Consider the following 18,791-nt stretch of genomic DNA (forward strand, 5'->3'; position numbering starts at 1 on the left):
AACCCCATTAAAAAAATAAAAAAATAAAATAAAATAATATTTTTTGGTAAAGCACATCCGAACCCCCTATTCACCTTGGTAACCCCAGGTAAAATATAGTTCAGCCAGTCTGTTTATATGATCACCCCATCTATTCACGTTCACGCGCAGAAAGAGCGCCGCGCGCTCCCGTCTCACCAGCTGGTGCGCGAGCCCGATAATTAGACAGCTGCGTCTAATCAAGGAGAGCATAAGTCAGAAGACGCCACCGCAGCACAGAATGGGAGAAGGTTTGCTATCCTTGACGATAACCCACAGTTGTGACAAAAGCAAAAGCTGAACGGACAGCCGGTAAGATTACGCTTTATTACCCAAAAATATGTAAAACTATTGACAAAATACTGGTTGACTTTATTTGGAAAAACAAAATTCAGTATATAAATAAATCAGTTCTAATGAACAATTACAATCAGGGTGGTCTAAACTTTCTTGACTTCACTACACTAAACAACACCTTTAAAATTAATTGGATAAGACACTACTTGAAAGACCCTACCTCAATTTGGAACTTTATTTCTCATCATGTATTCTCTAACCTTGGAGGCCTAACATTTTTGCTATTGTGTAATTCTAACATTGACAGGATTCCTGTTGCACTCTCAAACTTCCACAAACAAGCCCTTCTAGCATGCTCTCTTTTATACAAGCACCACTTCTCACCTACCAAATATTTCATCTGGAACAATAAAGACATATGTTACAAAAGGAAATCTCTTTTCCTCAACAATTGGTTTAACAATAACATTATTTTAGTGAGTCAGCTTTTCAATAAGGAAGGTCAACTTTTTAATTACCAAGAATTTCTCAACCAATTTAAGATACCTGTGACTCCCAAACAATTTGCTATTGTATTTGATGCCATTCCAACACCTGTTATTATGTTGTACATTCCAACACCTGTTATTATGTTGTACATTCCAACACCTGTTATTATGTTGTACATTCCAACACCTGTTATTATGTTGTACATTCCAACACCTGTTATTATGTTGTACATTCCAACACCTGTTATTATGTTGTACATTCCAACAGGTATTATTATGTTGTACATTCCAACAGGTGTTATTATGTTGTACATTCCAACAGGTATTATTATGTTGTACAGGGCTTACACACCTCCTCTTTCTGCTGTAAAAATTGTAAATGATCCACTTGACACTCCCGTGGGGAAACTTTGCTTTGATAAAAAAAAAAAAAAAAAAGAAAAATCCGCAGCTTATTCCGAAATGATTGTGTGTCTGTCTCCTATGTAATTTCCCTCTGGAATAATGTTGTAAATGACATCTGTTGGACCAAAACGTGGTCCCTTCCTAACAGGTATTTACTTCCCAACAAAGTCAAAGAGATATCATTTAAAATCATTCCTGGTTATTACCCTGTAAAGACTGTAATGGTTAAATAGAAGAAGGACATTGATGTTATGTAACATGCACCCAGAGACTGTTAACCACTTGTTTTATACTTGTGAAAACACTCCATCACTATGGCAGGCATCTGTCGCTTCATCCTGGACAATATTTATGACAAATTTGTGCTTTGCTTTAAAGATGTGATTTTTGGTTTTACACTGTATGAACAAAAATGTGAAAAGGAATTTTACCTTTGCAACCTCATTATTTTGTTGGCTAAGTTTTATATTCATAAATGTAAGTTTCTCAATACCCGACCTATCTTTTGTGCCTTTAAAAAAGATTTTGAACTTTACATTAAAACACTCTCTACCTCTAACAACAAAAAAGCTGTGAAAACGATGATGCTGTGTTCCAAATTTAAGTTATTTAATGAATCTGAATGAACCTATGGCTTTGCACTTTGTTTATTATATATATATATATTTGTTTGTATTCTATTTTTGTTATTTTGAATTTACAACCCCCTGGCACTGTTTTGTGCTGTTTTCATAATGTTTTATAATGTTTTATATTGTTGTTTGGCTTACTGTTTGTAATTGTTGAAATGTATAAATAAAAATTTCAAAAAAAAAAAGGAAGGCAGCAGAACAGAGCAGTACTGCTTTGTAACGTCAAGTGTGCCAACTGTCGTGAAAGCACATGGACTGAGAAAGACGTGAGCAGGACGCTAATAAGTAGTGATGGGTTGATGAGGCTTCATGTATCGTTTGGACACATTGCAAAACTGTATTGATACTGTGTCAATACTGTGTCACTAAATAATGACATCTGCTGGACAGTAAAAATCTCTACAGGCAACCTATGGACCGACTCAACTGACACTGATTTTATGACCTAGTATATACAATAATATAAACCAAGTCATTGTATTTCATTTAGGATTATTTCATATCTTCATTTAAATAATACTATATGTTTATCTTTTTTAGATACAGTCAATAAATAATGTGAACATGATTGATTGATTGAAACTTTTATGTATTAGTAGATTGAACAGTTCAGTACATATTCCGTACCATTTACCACTAAATAGTAACACCCCAATAAGTTTTTCAACTTGTTTAAATCGGGGTCCACGTTAAGCAATTCATGGTAAAAAGTAACTGGGGCCGAGCTGGACTCGAACAACCGCCCTATGGGAATCAACATGAACGCTTTTGGTCCTTCACTTTACCAACTCAGCTACCGGAGAAAACAACCCCATCACTGTGTTTTAATGTAATTAATTGGATGGTTGTGTGGGCAGGACAATACCGGAGAGTCTCCAGTGGAGACTTAATGAAACGACAAGAAAATGAACACAAATACATTTTTTTCCGATATATGATCAAAATATTCCCAGACGGCGGAAATGATCTCCGACGATGATAAATGACAAAAAAAAAAAGACAACGACAGAAGTGAGGCGATTCTGTTGGCAGCAGCATCTCCTTGACAGATGCACTTCCTTATTGTTAAGTGTTGTACTGTTGTACACCCTTACTCATTGTGTCCATTAGAGGGCAGTGTTTACCTCTGTGTTACCTGACACCTATGTTTCCTGTTCCGGGGTCCTGAGTTCAATCTGTGTGTCTAGCGGCAGCATATTTACGATGCTGCCGATACAATAAATATATCTACAAGACCAAAGGCAAAGTGTGTCTCATGAGAGTTTGGCTACATCTCCACCGCAACGCACGATGCTCATCACTTATAAACACAGTTTGGCGCGCAGGTGCCAGTGCGACACAGTCCGCGTATCGGTCACGTGACCCAAACAGCTCATGATTGGTCACGTGACTTTCTAAAGGCGGCACGCACACCGACGCAAGGTTTCGAGAGGACTCTAACGGGAGAAGGAAGCTTCAGGAAGGAGAGACGCGGAACTACTAAGCATTTGGAGTCAATTTGGCGGCGGCGAGAGTGTCTAAATCTGTTTTGGCGGTTGAGCATAAGCTGTTTTGTGACTGGATGGAGATGGAAGGGGATAGTGACGGGATGTATGAGGATAGTATGGAAATGGATAGGACTAGAGGGGAGAGAGGAAAGAAGGGGAGAGGAGGGAGTGAAGGAAAGTCGAGTGCGAAAAGAGTGCATGAAGACGATGAAGAGGTTGATAAGAGGAAAAGGGTTATGGTGGATGAATATAAGATAATTTATACATTTAAATCAAACCAAGATATGAATGACATTAGTTTGATGACACTGGTTAAGGGATTAAAGAAGGACATTGGAGAGGTGGAGATAGCGAAGGTGCTCAGGGACGGACGGCTGTTGATTAAATGCAAAAATGGAGAGCAAAAGAACAAAGCAATGCGATTGCAAAAACTGTGCAACAAAATAATAAAGGAAAACATCGAAGTGGGAGAACGAAAGGGGGCAAGAGGAGTCGTGACAGGACTCCCAAGAGGAGAACATTTAGATGATCTGAAAAGAGAAATAAAATGAGGAACTGTCACTATGATGAAAAGAATGATGGCATTTAGGAACGGTGAAAAGACTGAGAGTGAATCCGTGCTAGTGCAATTTGCAGAGGAGGTCCTACCAGAGAGAATCATGATTGGGTATCTAAGCTTCTATGTTAGAGCTTACGTGCCACCCCCAGTACGTTGTTTCAAGTGCCAACACTATGGGCACATAGTAGTGTGTGTCATGCTAAGATGAGATGTGGAAGGTGTGGAGGGGAGCATGAATATGGACAATGTGGAGAAAATGAACAGGTCAAGTGTTGTAATTGTGGCGGGAATCACACAGCAGCGTATGGGGGCTGCATCAGAAGAAAACAGGCAACAGAAGTACAGCAAATCAGAGTTGAAAGAAATATTACATACACAGAGGCAGTTAAAATGAGAAATCAAGAAAGTGCAGAACAGGACAGAAGTGAAAATAGTTCAAGAAATGAAAAACAAGAGGCAGCAAATACAGGAATTTCCATGGACAAACTAGTTGTATTCCTGGCTTACGTAATAAATTGTACAGAACAGGCTAGAAACAAGACTGAGAAAATCAAAATAATCGTCAAAGCAGCAGCAAAGTTTTTAAATTTAAAAGAACTATCCTGGGAACAGGTGCAAGGTGAGCTACAGAGAGTAGACGAGACCGAGTCATGTGACCACAATCCAACGCCATGTTAATTGTTCAGTGGAATGCCAGAAGTTTGATAGCAAACGGACAGGAATTAAAGGGATATATTAATAATATGAAAAATAAACCACATATAATATGTATTCAAGAAACATGGCTGAAGCCAAAATTAAACTTTATAATAAAAGGATATATAACGATACGTAAAGATAGGAATGATGGGCAAGGAGGAGGATGTGCCATATTTATTAAGGAAGACATGCAATATTCAATATTAAAAGTAAAACAAGAACTAGAGATAGTAGGAGTAGAAGTATGGAATAATAAAGAAAGATACAAAGTACTAAACTTCTATAATCCATGCAAGAAATTAGAAATTCACCAACTAGAAACAATAATGGAGCACTGGAGTGGCAATATTATTTGGTGTGGTGACTTTAATGCACATAGCACAATGTGGGGTGAAAGGGATGACTGGAATGGGGATACATTGGAAGCACTTTTGGAGGAAAAAGAAGTGGTGTGTGTGAATGATGGGTCGGGAACAAGGTTAGATGTCGTCACGGGTAAAGAAACAGCAATAGATTTAACACTATAAATGATAAATGGGTTGTACTTGTATAGCGCTTTTCTACCTTCAAGGTACTCAAAGCGCTTTGATACTACTTCCACATTTACCCATTCACACACACATTCACACACTGATGGAGGGAGCTGCCATGCAAGGCGCCAACCAGCACCCATCAGGAGCAAGGGTGAAGTGTCTTGCTCAGGACACAACGGACGTGACGAGGTTGGTACTAGGTGGGAATTGAACCAGGGACGCTCGGGTTGCGCACGGCCACTCTTCCACTGCGCCACGCCGTCCCACTCGTGTCACAAGGGTTAGCAGGAAAGGTGGAGTGGGAAGTAAATAAATACAGCACAATGGGAAGTGATCACTATCCAATCGTCATTCACATAAACATAAATCATAGGACAGAAAGCACTAGGATAGAAGGAAGATGGAAGTATAATCATGGTGACTGGGGGAAATTTAGGGAAATTACCGACATAACTTTAAAGGAAGTAGATATAAATCAAGATATTGAACAATTAAATACGGATATTACGGGGTGCATAATAGAAGCAGCCGAACAGAGCATACCAAGGAATAGTATAGGGAGAAGAAGGAAGATAGTGCCGTGGTGGACACAAGAGTGCACAGATGCAATACAAGAACGGAATAGAGCATTTAGAATATTGAGAAGAACACATCATTTCCAAGACATGATCCAATATAAAAGGCATCAAGCTAGAGTAAGGTATGTTATTAAAAAAACAAGAAAACACCATTGGAGAACTTTTTGTGAAACACTAAATAGAACTACTCCTTTAAGCCAGGTGTGGGGAATGATCAAGAGAATGTCAGGGCTCAGAAAAGAACATAAAAATCATGTGATGAAAGATGGAACGCGGAGTGTGGGAGGAAATAAAGAAAAAGCAGAACTTTTAGCAAAAACCTTTGTTAAAGTGCACAGTAATGATCATTTGAGAAATGTAGAAAAACAAAAGAGAGAAGAAACAATTAGTTTAAATATTGAGGAAATGAAGGAAGACAACGATAATAGTTTTACCAACACTATGGATATGACATTTTCTTTGGATGAAATGGTTCCAATTTTAAAAAAAGTTAAAAATACGACGCCAGGGAAAGACCTGGTGAGTTATCAAATGATCAAAAATGTAGGTAGCATCGGCAAAGAAGTGGTCTTGAAATTATATAATAGGATATATGAAGAAGGAAAATTACCAGATGAGTGGAAAACAGCTGTAATAATTCCAACATGCAAGCCAGGGAAAGATCCGGAAGAGGCAGGAAATTATAGGCCGATAGCATTGACCTCAAATTTGGGCAAAGTAATGGAAAAAAATGATTAATGAAAGATTAATATATTATTTAGAGTCAAAAGAAAATATAAAAAAACTACCAAAGTGGTTTTCGCAAAGCAAGAAGCACAAATGACCCAGCAGTGCAGCTGGAAGAGGAAATTAGAAAGGGACAAATAAATAAAGAAAGTATAATTGCGGACTTGGAGAAGGCATTCAACCGTGTCCCTCGGGAAGTCCTGTGGGGAGTGCTCAGAGAGTATGGGGTATCGGACTGTCTTATTGTGGCGGTCCGTTCCCTGTACGATCAGTGTCAGAGCTTGGTCCGCATTGCCGGCACTAAGTCGAACACATTTCCAGTGAGGGTTGGACTCCGCCAAGGCTGTCCTTTGTCACCGATTCTGTTCATAACTTTTATGGACAGAATTTCTAGGCGCAGTCAAGGTGTTGAGGGGTTCCGGTTTGGTAACCGCAGGATTAGGTCTCTGCTTTTTGCGGATGATGTGGTCCTGATGGCTTCATCTGACCGGGATCTTCAGCTCTCGCTGGACCGGTTCGCAGCCGAGTGTGAAGCGACCGGAATGAGAATCAGCACCTCCAAGTCCAAGTCCATGGTTCTCGCCCGTAAAAGGGTGGAGTGCCATCTCCGGGTTGGGGAGGAGACCCTGCCCCAAGTGGAGGAGTTCAAGTACCTAGGAGTCTTGTTCACGAGTGAGGGAAGAGTGGATCGTGAGATCGACAGGCGGATCGGTGTGGTGTCTTCAGTAATGCAGACTTTGTACCGGTCCGTTGTGGTGAAGAAGGAGCTGAGCCGGAAGGCAAAGCTCTCAATTTACCGGTCGATCTACGTTCCCATCCTCACCTATGGTCATGAGCTTTGGGTCATGACCGAAAGGATAAGATCACGGGTACAAGCGGCCGAAATGAGTTTCCTCCGCCGTGTGGCGGGTCTCTCCCTTAGAGATAGGGTGAGAAGCTCTGCCATCCGGGAGGAACTCAAAGTAAAGCCGCTGCTCCTTCACATCGAGAGGAGCCAGATGAGGTGGTTCGGGCATCTGGTCAGGATGCCACCCGAACGCCTCCCTAGGGAGGTGTTTAGGGCACGTCCAACCGGTAGGAGGCCACGGGGAAGACCCAGGACACGTTGGGAAGACTATGTCTCCCGGCTGGCCTGGGAACGCCTCGGGATCCCCCGGGAAGAGCTAGACGAAGTGGCTGGGGAGAGGGAAGTCTGGGTTTTCCTGCTTAGGCTGTTGCCCCTGCGACCCGACCTCGGATAAGCGGAAGATGATGGATGGATAATTGCGGTATTTTTTGACATAGAGAAAGCGTATGATATGTTGTGGAAACAGGGGTTGCTGATGAAACTAAATAAGATTGGGATTAGAGGAAGAATGTACAGATGGATAAAAGACTTTTTAACAAGTAGAACATTATTAGTAAAAATAGAGAATGAATATAGCAGAGAATACGAAGTGGAAAATGGGACCCCACAAGGGAGTATAATAAGTCCACTACTATTTTCCATCATGATAAATGAAGTTTTTAGTGAAGTGGAAGGGTTAGTGGAGGTGGCATTGTTTGTGATGATGGAGTGATGTGGAAGAGAGGTAGAAATACAAATCATATAGAAAAGAAGATTCAAAAAGCGGTAAATAATATTCAAGACTGGGGAACGGCTTGGGGTTTAAGATTCTCTGTTGGAAAGACAAAAGTCATACATTTTACGAAGAGGAAAGTACAAAACAAGCTCCAAATAAAACTCTATGGAGAAAACATAGAAGAGGTACAAGTATTTACATATTTAGGAATATGGTTTGATAAAAATATGAACTGGTCAACCCACATCAGCAAGATAGTGGAGAAAAGTAAAAAGGTGTTAAATATAATGAGGGCTTTGAGGGGTAAAGATTGGGGGGGCTGATAGGTTAACATTGAAAACAATATATATCACTTTAATTCCATCTGGTATCGACTACGGATGCATTATTTATCAATCTGCTTCAAAAACACTACTTGGGAAAATAGACCGGATCCAGTCGCAGGCGTTAAGATTATGTTGTGGAACTACTAAATCTACTCCAGTGGCAGCATTACAAGTAGAAATGAATGAAAAACATTTGGACATGAGGAGAGATCAACTCTCAGCAGTTTATTGGGCAAACTTAAAAGGATCCAAGCAAGGACATCCAACCCGTCAAGTGCTAATAAACTGCCAAGAAAAAGAGAAGAATAAAATGAATAGTTTTGGGTGGATAATAGGAGATATATGTAAAAAAAACACAAATTGACAATATTAAAGTCAGCCCTACAGTACCAATTCCTGCAATACCAGCGTGGATGTATGACAACCCAAAGGTAAACATGCAATTACTGAAGAATAGACATTTAAATAGTTACCAGATAGAACATTGGATTGAGGAAATGTTTTTTGATAACATCATGATATTCACAGATGCATCAAAAACTATAAATAGTAAAGTAGGAGCTGCTGCAGTTATCCCACAAGGAAATATAGTGTTGAATAAAAGAATCAGTGATAAACTATCTGTTTTTACGGGGGAATTGGTAGCAATTTATATGGCAGTTAACTGGATAGAGGAAAACAAAGCAAGGAAAGTAGTCGTGTGCTCGGACTCCAGCAGTGCATTGACGAGCATAAAAAACATAACATCAGAAACAAGACAAGATATAGTTTATGAAATAGTTCAGGCAATCTACAGAATAAATAAAGCGGGAGGTGTGGTAACATTTCTCTGGGTTCCTGCTCATGTAGGAGTTGAGGGGAATGAGTTAGCTGATAGATACGCAAAACAAGCAAGCACTAAAACAGAAGTAAACATGGAGATGAAGCACAGTATAGAAGAAGTGAAGAGCATAATTAAGATAGAACACAATAAAAAGTGGCAGGATAATTGGAATAAGGAAACAAAAGGTAGAGAGTTTTACAAAGTCCAGAGGAAAGTAGGTGTCATGAGAGGAGGAATAGAAATAGGAAAGAAGAAGACATTATTACTAGAATGAGATTAGGACATACATATCTAAATAGTTCACTAAAATTGATAGGCAAACATACTACATGGCTGTGTGATTTTTGCCATCAAATAGAGAATGTTGACCATGGTTTAATACAATGTAGGAAATATAATAGAGAAAGAGAAATACTGGAAAATAAGTTAGCAAAAGAAAATATTAGGTTAGCAGTGGGAGATATATTAGGATTGCATTCAGAAAACATAGGATATAAAGCAATATAAACATATTTAAAAAACACTGGGTTAAGTAAAAGAATATAGAGTAGGGATCCACCTCGGTCCACACTCCATTACAGTAGGTGGCGCTAATGCACACCACAAGGTTGCTTGCCAACCGCCATAAAAACAAAAGAAGAAGAAGAAGAAGAAGCAGAGCAGTCCTGCCTTGTAACGTCAAGTGTGCTAACTGTCGTGAAAGCACATCGACACAGAAAGCCGCGAGCAGGATGCTAATAAGTCAGTCTTATTATTTGTTCTCCAGTTTGAAATATTTACGTCGTATAAAATACATATTTGATTCTTTAGTTAAGGATAAAGTGGTCTCTATGCGCTAGAAACACTGTGCCGCTTCTCGTGCTATCTTTGCTTGTTAGTTAGCTTAGCTTGCTAGTTAGCTTAGCTTGTTAGCTGCTAACAGAAGACACAGAAGTTATCAACATATCGCTAAGTAGAGATCAAGTGTGAGAGTAAAGTGTTGTGATTGTGTGAAAATGTCTACATTACAAATGTTGAGAGCGTTGGTGGATCAGCGACTAACTGCTGCTGTTGAAGAAATATTTGTAGTGTTAGAAAGAACGATAGCAGAATACGAGGCGGAACTTTCTAGAACAAAGGAGGAGAACAATCAACTACTGGACGCTGTTTTCAAGAAACATCAAGTTGTGTTACACAGAACAGGTTGGTTTACTTATTACTCTCACATCTTTACTAACTTTATATTTGATTAATAACAAGAACGTGACATTTGGAATGTATAATATAATCAAAATGAACAGTGGTGGAACAAGTCAGAGCTGGGCCGGGGGCGGCCCCCCATGACGGGGCCCCCTAAACCTAAATAATAAAGCTAATTCTAACATCATCTTATAACACACACATGTCTCTCAGGGTTTACCGCCAACAATCTTTGACCAAGTTTTAAAAAGTTTCCCAGACATTTTTTGCTGAAATTTGCATTTTCCTGACATGTATTTTTTTTCTCACTTTCACCACAGCATCAGCCCGTTCACAGGATGTAGAAAACATCTCAAAGGGGATCTGATTTTTGTTTTAACTTTGCCTACCTTTCACACCCCTAATGTAAGACAATAACATGTTTTTATTTTTTTATGTATTCTAATTCCTAAACAAATGTTAGCAAAACCTTAACTATCCTAATTCTAACAATGAAGTCAATGGGAGCGCCTCTAATCCGCTCACTAAGCCCCCTAAACAAGAATTAGTTGATCAATATAATATACCCAGAATGCTATCTCTTTAAAACATGCTGTAAAAATGCATATCCTCTGGAAATATGCCTTATAATAGCCACAAACTGGAGGATACATTTTTACTTAGATAACATTTTAAAAATAGTTTAAAGGTTTTATGGAATTTTCCAGGGTGTACACCGCCTTCCGCCCCCCTGTTTGATTGATTGATTGAGACTTTTATTAGTAGATTGCACAGTACAGTACATATTCCGTGCAATTGACCACTAAATGGTAACACCATTCGGGTGTTTTTTAAACAAGTTTTTCAACTTGAGGTAGAAAATGGATGGATGGATGGAATAAGACACATCACAATACAACCATACAGGATAAAAGTTGGCTTTTGCGGCGCTAGCTTAATGCTAACATACAATGGACGACCACATTGACAGGCTAACAAAAATTAGCATTGCGATCGTTTTAAACTTGTACAAAGGTTAAACAAATAGGAGTTTACTTGAACAAAACTGACACAAAACAACAGATGCATTTTTACTTCCATACTTATAATCCCCAAACTGTGTAGAAACTAAACTTGGTACGACAAAGCTGTCATGTTCATCAAACCTTAAAACTCTGATTTAGTATGGGACATAATACAATAGTTTCCACTCACAAAGACCCCAAACATCCACATTTTTAACCACTGATTTGTATTTTTGATGTTCAGTTGGCCGAGCAGAGGAATTAGTTGTCACGACAGCTAACTGTATCTTCTTACATCACACGTTCCACCATCCTCCATTGCAGCAAATACATTTCTTACAAGCATTATTATCACTGAAGGACAGTAGAAAAAGGCTAAACATGTTACACACAAAGGACGAGCAGGCTAATTGCTAAGCTAGCCACTAAACTAGCTTGAAACAAGAATAAATAATTGCTTAATAATATTTCCTATTTAAAATCAATTGGCATGTTTTCAAACTTCAACCATTTACACATGTTTCAACTGATTCAAACCATTCCACTTTCAACATATTCCACTAATCCTGGACATTCAATCTATTATTTTTCCAAGTTCAAAAAAATTCCAGGAATTCACATTTTTCAAACCCTTTTTGACCCTTTTTTCTGGCGACAAGTCCTTCCACATTTTTCAACCGATCCATCGTCAATCAGGAAAAAAAAAAAGTTGTTTTTCGAACTTGGAAAAATTCCAGGTTTTCAGAAGATTCCAGGAATTTCATAATACCATTTCTCAATTAAAATTGTTACTACTTCAACATTTCTCGACCGATTTGAAAAAGTCCAACACTCACTGTTCAGAACATTCACAGTTTTCCCCAAAAATCCCACTTTTCCCAAAATTCCCAAATTTCCAGGAAGTTACCATTGATATGAACCTATTCAAACCATTCCAACATCAACATATTCCACTCGTCCTGGACATTCAAAATAACATGTTCCCAAGTTTTAAACCAAATTACAGTTTTCCTGGAAATTCCAACTCTTCAACATTTAAACATTTCCAACATTCAAACTATTCGTACATTCTTACTACATTCTGTCAGCATTTCAGTTCAACTTCAGTATTGGAGCATTCACACACAATTCCTTCAGGAATTGTTTCATCTACTTATTATTATTATTATTATTATTAGGGTCCGCCCTGCAATGGCAAAGGACATCCATGTCCTTTGCCATGCAAGGACCCTATTGAATCTGTAGCGTTTTATTCTTATTATTATTCTTTCTTTCTTCCGCACCGATACTCGCCTATGCGCTGTATTTTGACCCACTGACCATGCCTCAAAGCACACCAAATTTGACACACGCGTCGGTGAGGAGTTTCTTCCCAACATATTAGGGAGCCGAACCAGAAAAATCAAAATTGCGCAATAGCGCCCCCTAGGAAAAGACAAAAAATGGATTGCTTGTAACTTCCGGTAGGAATGTCGTAGAGACATGAAACAAAATCCTCTATGTAGACCTGACCTAGATCTAAATTCCCCATCAGAAACTCCTATACCTAAAATCAACAGAAATTTTGCAAAACCCTTTCAAAGCAAAATTTTCACCAAAAATGCTATTTTTGCCTCTTTGAGCTGTAATTTGACCCCCTTAAAATGCTTCAAAACTCACCAAACTTGGCAGACACATCAGGACTGGCAGAAATTGTGATCTAATGAAAAAAAAAAATTCTAAAACTCAAATTTGCGCTCTACAAAATTTTTGGAATGAAACACATAAAAAACTGCTTCTAGGAAGAAAACACAGACAAAACTGCTTGTAACTTCCGTTATGAATGTCGGAAAGACATGAAACAAAAACTTCTATGTAGGTCTCACTTAGACCTACATTTTAATAATCGACAGCTAGCAGAAAAAATCAACAGGAAGTTGACAATTACCCCTTCAAAATAAAAGTTTTGGTAAAAACCCGTCACCTTTTTCAAATCGATACTCCTCCCAGTGCGTTTGTCGTTTCGGCTTCAAACTCGCACAGGAGAGAGTTTGAACCCTTCTGATTAAAAGTATAGATCAAAATTTTGATAAGTTTTAAGGTTTTGATTTTACGCGCCTTCAAAGATCCGCTGCGCAAAGTTTCCTAAAAAATTTAATTTTCGCCTCTTTGAGCTGTAATTTGACCCCCTTAAAATGCTTCAAAACTCACCAAACTTGGCACACACATCAGGACTGGCAACAATTAAGAGCTGATAAAAAACCAAACTCCACAACTCAAAATTGTGCTCTAGCGCCCCCTAGGAATACAACACAGACAAACTGCTCCTAGGAAGAAAACAAAGACAAAACTGCTTGTAACTTCCGGTAGGATGGTCATAGAGACATGAAACAAAAACCACTATGTAGGTCTGACTTAGACCTACATTTGAATAATTAACATACTTTGGCAAAAATCAACAGGAAGCTAGATATTTTCACTTCAATACAACAACTGCATTACTTTCACAATGCATTAAATAGTGGGACGAAGGCGTCTTAAGCCCTGGGGCTCGGGGGCAGCAACCCAAGGCGCGCTCGCACATTCGCACCCTAATTTGACCCCCTTAACATGCTTCAAAACTCACCAAATTTGACACTCACATCGGTATGGAGCGGCAGACCAACTTATTAAGCAACCAAACCCCAAAAATGAAAATTGCGCGCTAGCGCCCCCTAGTAAGAGACAAAACACGGACTGCTTGTAACTTCCGTTAGGAATGTCGTAGAGACATGAAACAAAAACTTCTGTGTAGGTCCGACTAAGACCTACATTTCCAATAAAAAATGTCTATACCCAAAATCAACAGAAATCTTGCAAAAACTCATTCAAAGCAAAATTTTCGCAAAAAAATGCTATTTTTGCCTCTTTGAGCTGCAATTTGACCCCCTTAAAATGCTTCAAAACTCACCAAACTTGGCACACACATCAGGACTGGCAGAAATTGCGTTCTAGTGAAAAAACCAAACCTTAAAACTCAAAATTGCGCTCTATTGCAATTTTTGACAAAAACACAGAAAAACTGCTCCTAGGAAGAGGAAACGGATAAAACTGCTTGTAACTTCTGGTAGGAACGTCGGACAGACATGAAACAAAAACCTCTATGTAGGTCTCACTTAGACCTACATTTTGATAGGTGGCATCTTTCAGTTAAAATCAACAGGAAGTTGGCAATCACCCCTTCAAAATAAAAGTTTTGTAAAAAGCCGTCACCTTTTTCCAGACAAAACTGCTTGTAACTTCTGTTAGGAATGTCGTAGAGACATGAAACAAAGACCTCTATGTTGGTCTGACTAAGATCGGGACTCGGGACACGGCGGCGGCGGCGGCGGCGGCGGACCCGACCAACGCTGCTTGCAGCTTTAATTAGGGTCCGCCCTGCTTATGGCAAAGGACTCCACAGGAGTCCTTTGCCATAGGCAAGGACCCTATTGAATCTGGTCCGTTTTATTATTAGGGTCCGCCCTGCCAGCAAAGGACTCCATGTCCTTTGCCATGGCAAGGACCCTATTGAATCTGTAGCGTTTTATTATTAGGGTCCGCCCTGCAATGGCAAAGGACATCCATGTCCTTTGCCATGCAAGGACCCTATTGAATCTGCTGCGTTTTATTCTTTCTTTCTTTCTTTCTTCCGCACCGTCGCGCCCCAATTTCACCCTCTTAACATATTTCAAAACTCACCAAATTTGACACACACGTCGGTCTTTCATGCCTTCCCAACATATTAGGCAGCCAAATCATAAAAATCAAAATTGCGCAATAGCGCCCCCTAGGAAGAAAAAAAAAGAGACTGCTTGTAACTTCCGTTAGGAATGTCGTAGAGACATGAAACAAAAACCTCTATGTAGGTCTGACTTCGACCTAAATTTCATAATTGTATCTTCTGGGGCAAAAATTTACGGACATTTTGCAAAAACCCATTCATAGCAAAATTTTCACAAAAAATGCAATTTTTGCCTCTTTGAGCTGTAATTTGACCCCCTTAAAATGCTTCAAAACTCACCAAACTTGGCACACACATCAGAACTAATAAAAATTTCGATCTAATGAAAAAAAAAATTAATAAAACTCAAAATTGCACTCTAGGGCAATTTTTGAATAAAACACAGAAAAAACTGCTTCCAGGAGGAAAAAACAGACAAAACTGCTTGTAACTTCCGGTAGGAATGTCGGAAGGACATGAAACAAAAACTTCTATGTAGGTCTTACTTAGACCTACATTTTAATAATTGACAGCTAGCAGAAAAAATCAACAGGAAGTTGACAATTACCCCTTCAAAATAAAAGTTTTTGTAAAAACCCGTCACCTTTTTCAAATCGATACTCCTCCCAGTGCTTTTGTCGTTTCGGCTTCAAACTCGCTCAGAAGAGAGTTTGAACCCTTCTGATTAAAAGTATAGATCAAAGTTTTGATAAGTTTTAAGGTTTTGATTTTACGCGCCTTCAAAGACGCCCTGCGCAAAGTTTCCTAAAAAATATCATTTTTGCCTATTTGAGCTGTAATTTGACCCCCTTAAAATGCTTCAAAACTCACCAAACTTGGCACACACATCAGGACTGGCAACAATTGTGAGCTGATGAAAAAACCAAACTCCAAAACTCAAAATTGTGCTCTAGCGCCCCCTAGGAATACAACACAGACAAACTGCTCCTAGGAAGAAAACAAAGACAAAACTGCTTGTAACTTCCGGTAGGAATGTCAGAGAGACATGAAACAAAAACCACTATGTAGGTCTGGCTTAGACCTACATTTGAATAATTAACATACTTTGGCAAAAATCAACAGGAAGCTAGATATTTTCACTTCAATACAACAACTGCATTACTTTCACAATGCATTAAATAGTGGGACGAAGGCATCTTAAGCCCTGGGGCTCGGGGGCAGCAACCCAAGGCGCGCTCGCACCTTCGCACCCTAATTTGACCCCTTTAACATGCTTCAAAACTCACCAAATTTGACACTCACATCGGTATGGAGCGGCAGACCAACTTATTAAGCTACCAAACCCCAAAAATGAAAATTGCGCGCTAGCGGCCCCTAGTAAGAGACAAAACACAGACTGCTTGTAACTTCCGTTAGGAATGTCGTAGAGACATGAAACAAAAACTTCTGTGTAGGTCTGACTAAGACCTACATTTCCAATAAAAAACGTCTGTACCCAAAATCAACAGAAAATTTGCAAAAACTCATTCAAAGCAACATTTACGCAAAAAATGCTATTTTTGCCTCTTTGAGCTGTAATTTGACCCCCTTAAAATGCTTCAAAACTCACCAAACTTGGCACACACAACAGGACTGGCAGAAATTGCGATCTAGTGAAAAAACCAAACCTTAAAACTCAAAATTGCGCTCTATTGCAATTTTTGAAAGAAACACAGAAAAAAATGCTCCTAGGAAGAGGAAACGGATAAAACTGCTTGTAACTTCTGGTAGGAACGTCGGACATACATGAAACAAAAACCTCTATGTAGGTCTCACTTAGACCTACATTATGATAGGTGGCATCTTTCAGTTAAAATCAACAGGAAGTTGGCAATTACCCCTTCAAAATAAAAGTTTTGTAAAAAGCCGTCACCTTTTTCCAGACAAAACTACTTGTAACTTCTGTTAGGAATGTCGTAGAGACATGAAACAAAGACCTCTATGTTGGTCTGACTAAGATCGGGACTCGGGACACGGCGGCGGCGGCCAACGGCGGACCCGACCAACGCTGCTTGCAGCTTTAATTCTTTATTATTCCGCACCGTCGCGCCCCAATTTCACCCCCTTAACATGCTTCAAAACTCACCAAAGTTGACACACACGTCGGTCTACCGTGACACCACAACATATTAAGCAACCAAACCCCAAAAATGAAAATTGCGCTCTAGCGCCCCCTAAAACGAAAAAAAAAACAGACTGCTTGTAACTTCCGTTAGGAATGTCGTAGAGACATGAAACAAAAACCTCTGTGTAGGTCTGACTGAGATCTACATTTCCAATAAAAAAGGTCTATACCCAAAATCAACAGAAATGTTGCAAAAACTCATTAAAAGAAAAATTTTAGCAAAAAATGCTATTTTTGCCCCTTTGAGCTGCAATTTGACCCCCTTAAAATGCTTCAAAACTCACCAAACTTGGCAGACACATCAGGACTGGCAGAAATTGCAATCTAATGAAAAAAAAAAAAAAAAAACTCAAAATTGCGCTCTAGCGCAATTTTTGAATAAAACACAGAAAAAACTGGTTCCAGGAAGAAAACATAGACAAAACTGCTTGTAACTTCCGGTAGGAATGTCGGAAAGACATGAAACAAAAACTTCTATGTAGGTCTTACTTAGACCTACATTTTAATAATTGACAGCTAGCAGAAAAAATCAACAGGAAGTTGGCAATTACCCCTTCAAAATAAAAGTTTTCGTGAAAACCCGTCACCTTTTTCAAATCGAAACTCCTCCCAGTGCGTTTGTCGTTTCGGCTTCAAACTCGCACAGAAGAGAGATTGAACCCTTTTAAAAAAAGTGGTCGGACAAAATTGTGATAAGTTTTAAGGGTTTGATTTTACGCGCCTTCAAAGATCCCCTGCGCAAATTTTCCTAAAAAAGATAATTTTTACCTCTTTGAGCTGTAATTTGACCCCCTTAAAATGCTTCAAAACTCACCAAACTTGGCACACACATCAGGACTGGCAACAATTGCGAGCTGATGAAAAAACCAAACGCCAAAACTCAAAATTGTGCTCTAGCGCCCCCTAGGAATACAACACAGACAAACTGCTCCTAGGAAGAAAACAAAGACAAAACTGCTTGTAACTTCCGGTAGGAATGTCGTAGAGACATGAAACAAAAACCACTATGTAGGTCTGACTTAGACCTACATTTGAATAATTAACATACTTTGGCAAAAATCAACAGGAAGCTAGATATTTTCACTTCAATACAACAACTGCATTACTTTCACAATGCATTAAATAGTGGCAGCAAGGCTTCTCCTGCCGTGGGGCTCGGGGACAGCAACCCAAGGCGCGTTCGCGCCTTCGCACCCTAATTTGACCCCCTTAACATGCTTCAAAACTCACCAAAATTGACACACACATCGGTATGGAGCAGCAGACCAACTTATTAAGCAACCAAACCCCAAAAATGAAAATTGCGCGCTAGCGCCCCCTAGGAAGAGACAAAAAACAGACTGCTTGTAACTTCCGTTAGGAATGTCGTAGAGACATGAAACAAAAACCTCTGTGTAGGTCTGACTAAGACCTACATTTCCAATAAAAAATGTCTATACCCAAAATCAACAGAAATTTTGCAAAAACTCATTCAAAGCAACATTTACGCAAAAAACGCTATTTTTGCCTCTTTGAGCTTTAATTTGACCCCCTTAAAATGCTTCAAAACTCACCAAACTTGGCACACACATCAGGACTGGCAGAAATTGCGATCTAGTGAAAAAACCAAACCTTAAAACTCAAAATTGC

The 18,791-nt window shown here is 39.2% G+C and overlaps 2 protein-coding genes across 4 annotated transcripts in view; both read left to right on the forward strand.

The window, feature by feature from the left end:
- LOC133546744 (gastrula zinc finger protein XlCGF8.2DB-like) overlaps positions 1–18,791 on the forward strand; it is a 458,486-nt gene that overhangs the window by 393,765 nt on the left and 45,930 nt on the right. The window lies entirely within an intron of this gene.
- LOC133546740 (zinc finger protein 771-like) overlaps positions 251–18,791 on the forward strand; it is a 119,255-nt gene continuing 100,714 nt past the window's right edge. For 2 of the 3 annotated variants that reach the window (XM_061892555.1, XM_061892553.1), the window contains exon 1: positions 9,984–10,315. In XM_061892555.1, coding sequence (XP_061748539.1) covers positions 10,129–10,315 — 187 coding nt within the window. In that variant the 5' untranslated portion in view covers positions 9,984–10,128. Of the gene's footprint in view, positions 331–9,983; positions 10,316–18,791 lie in introns of those variants that run through there. The other variant, XM_061892554.1, reaches the window with a different exon arrangement.

Source organism: Nerophis ophidion, unplaced genomic scaffold, assembly GCF_033978795.1.
Source record: "Nerophis ophidion isolate RoL-2023_Sa unplaced genomic scaffold, RoL_Noph_v1.0 HiC_scaffold_40, whole genome shotgun sequence".
Taxonomy (NCBI): domain Eukaryota; kingdom Metazoa; phylum Chordata; class Actinopteri; order Syngnathiformes; family Syngnathidae; genus Nerophis; species Nerophis ophidion.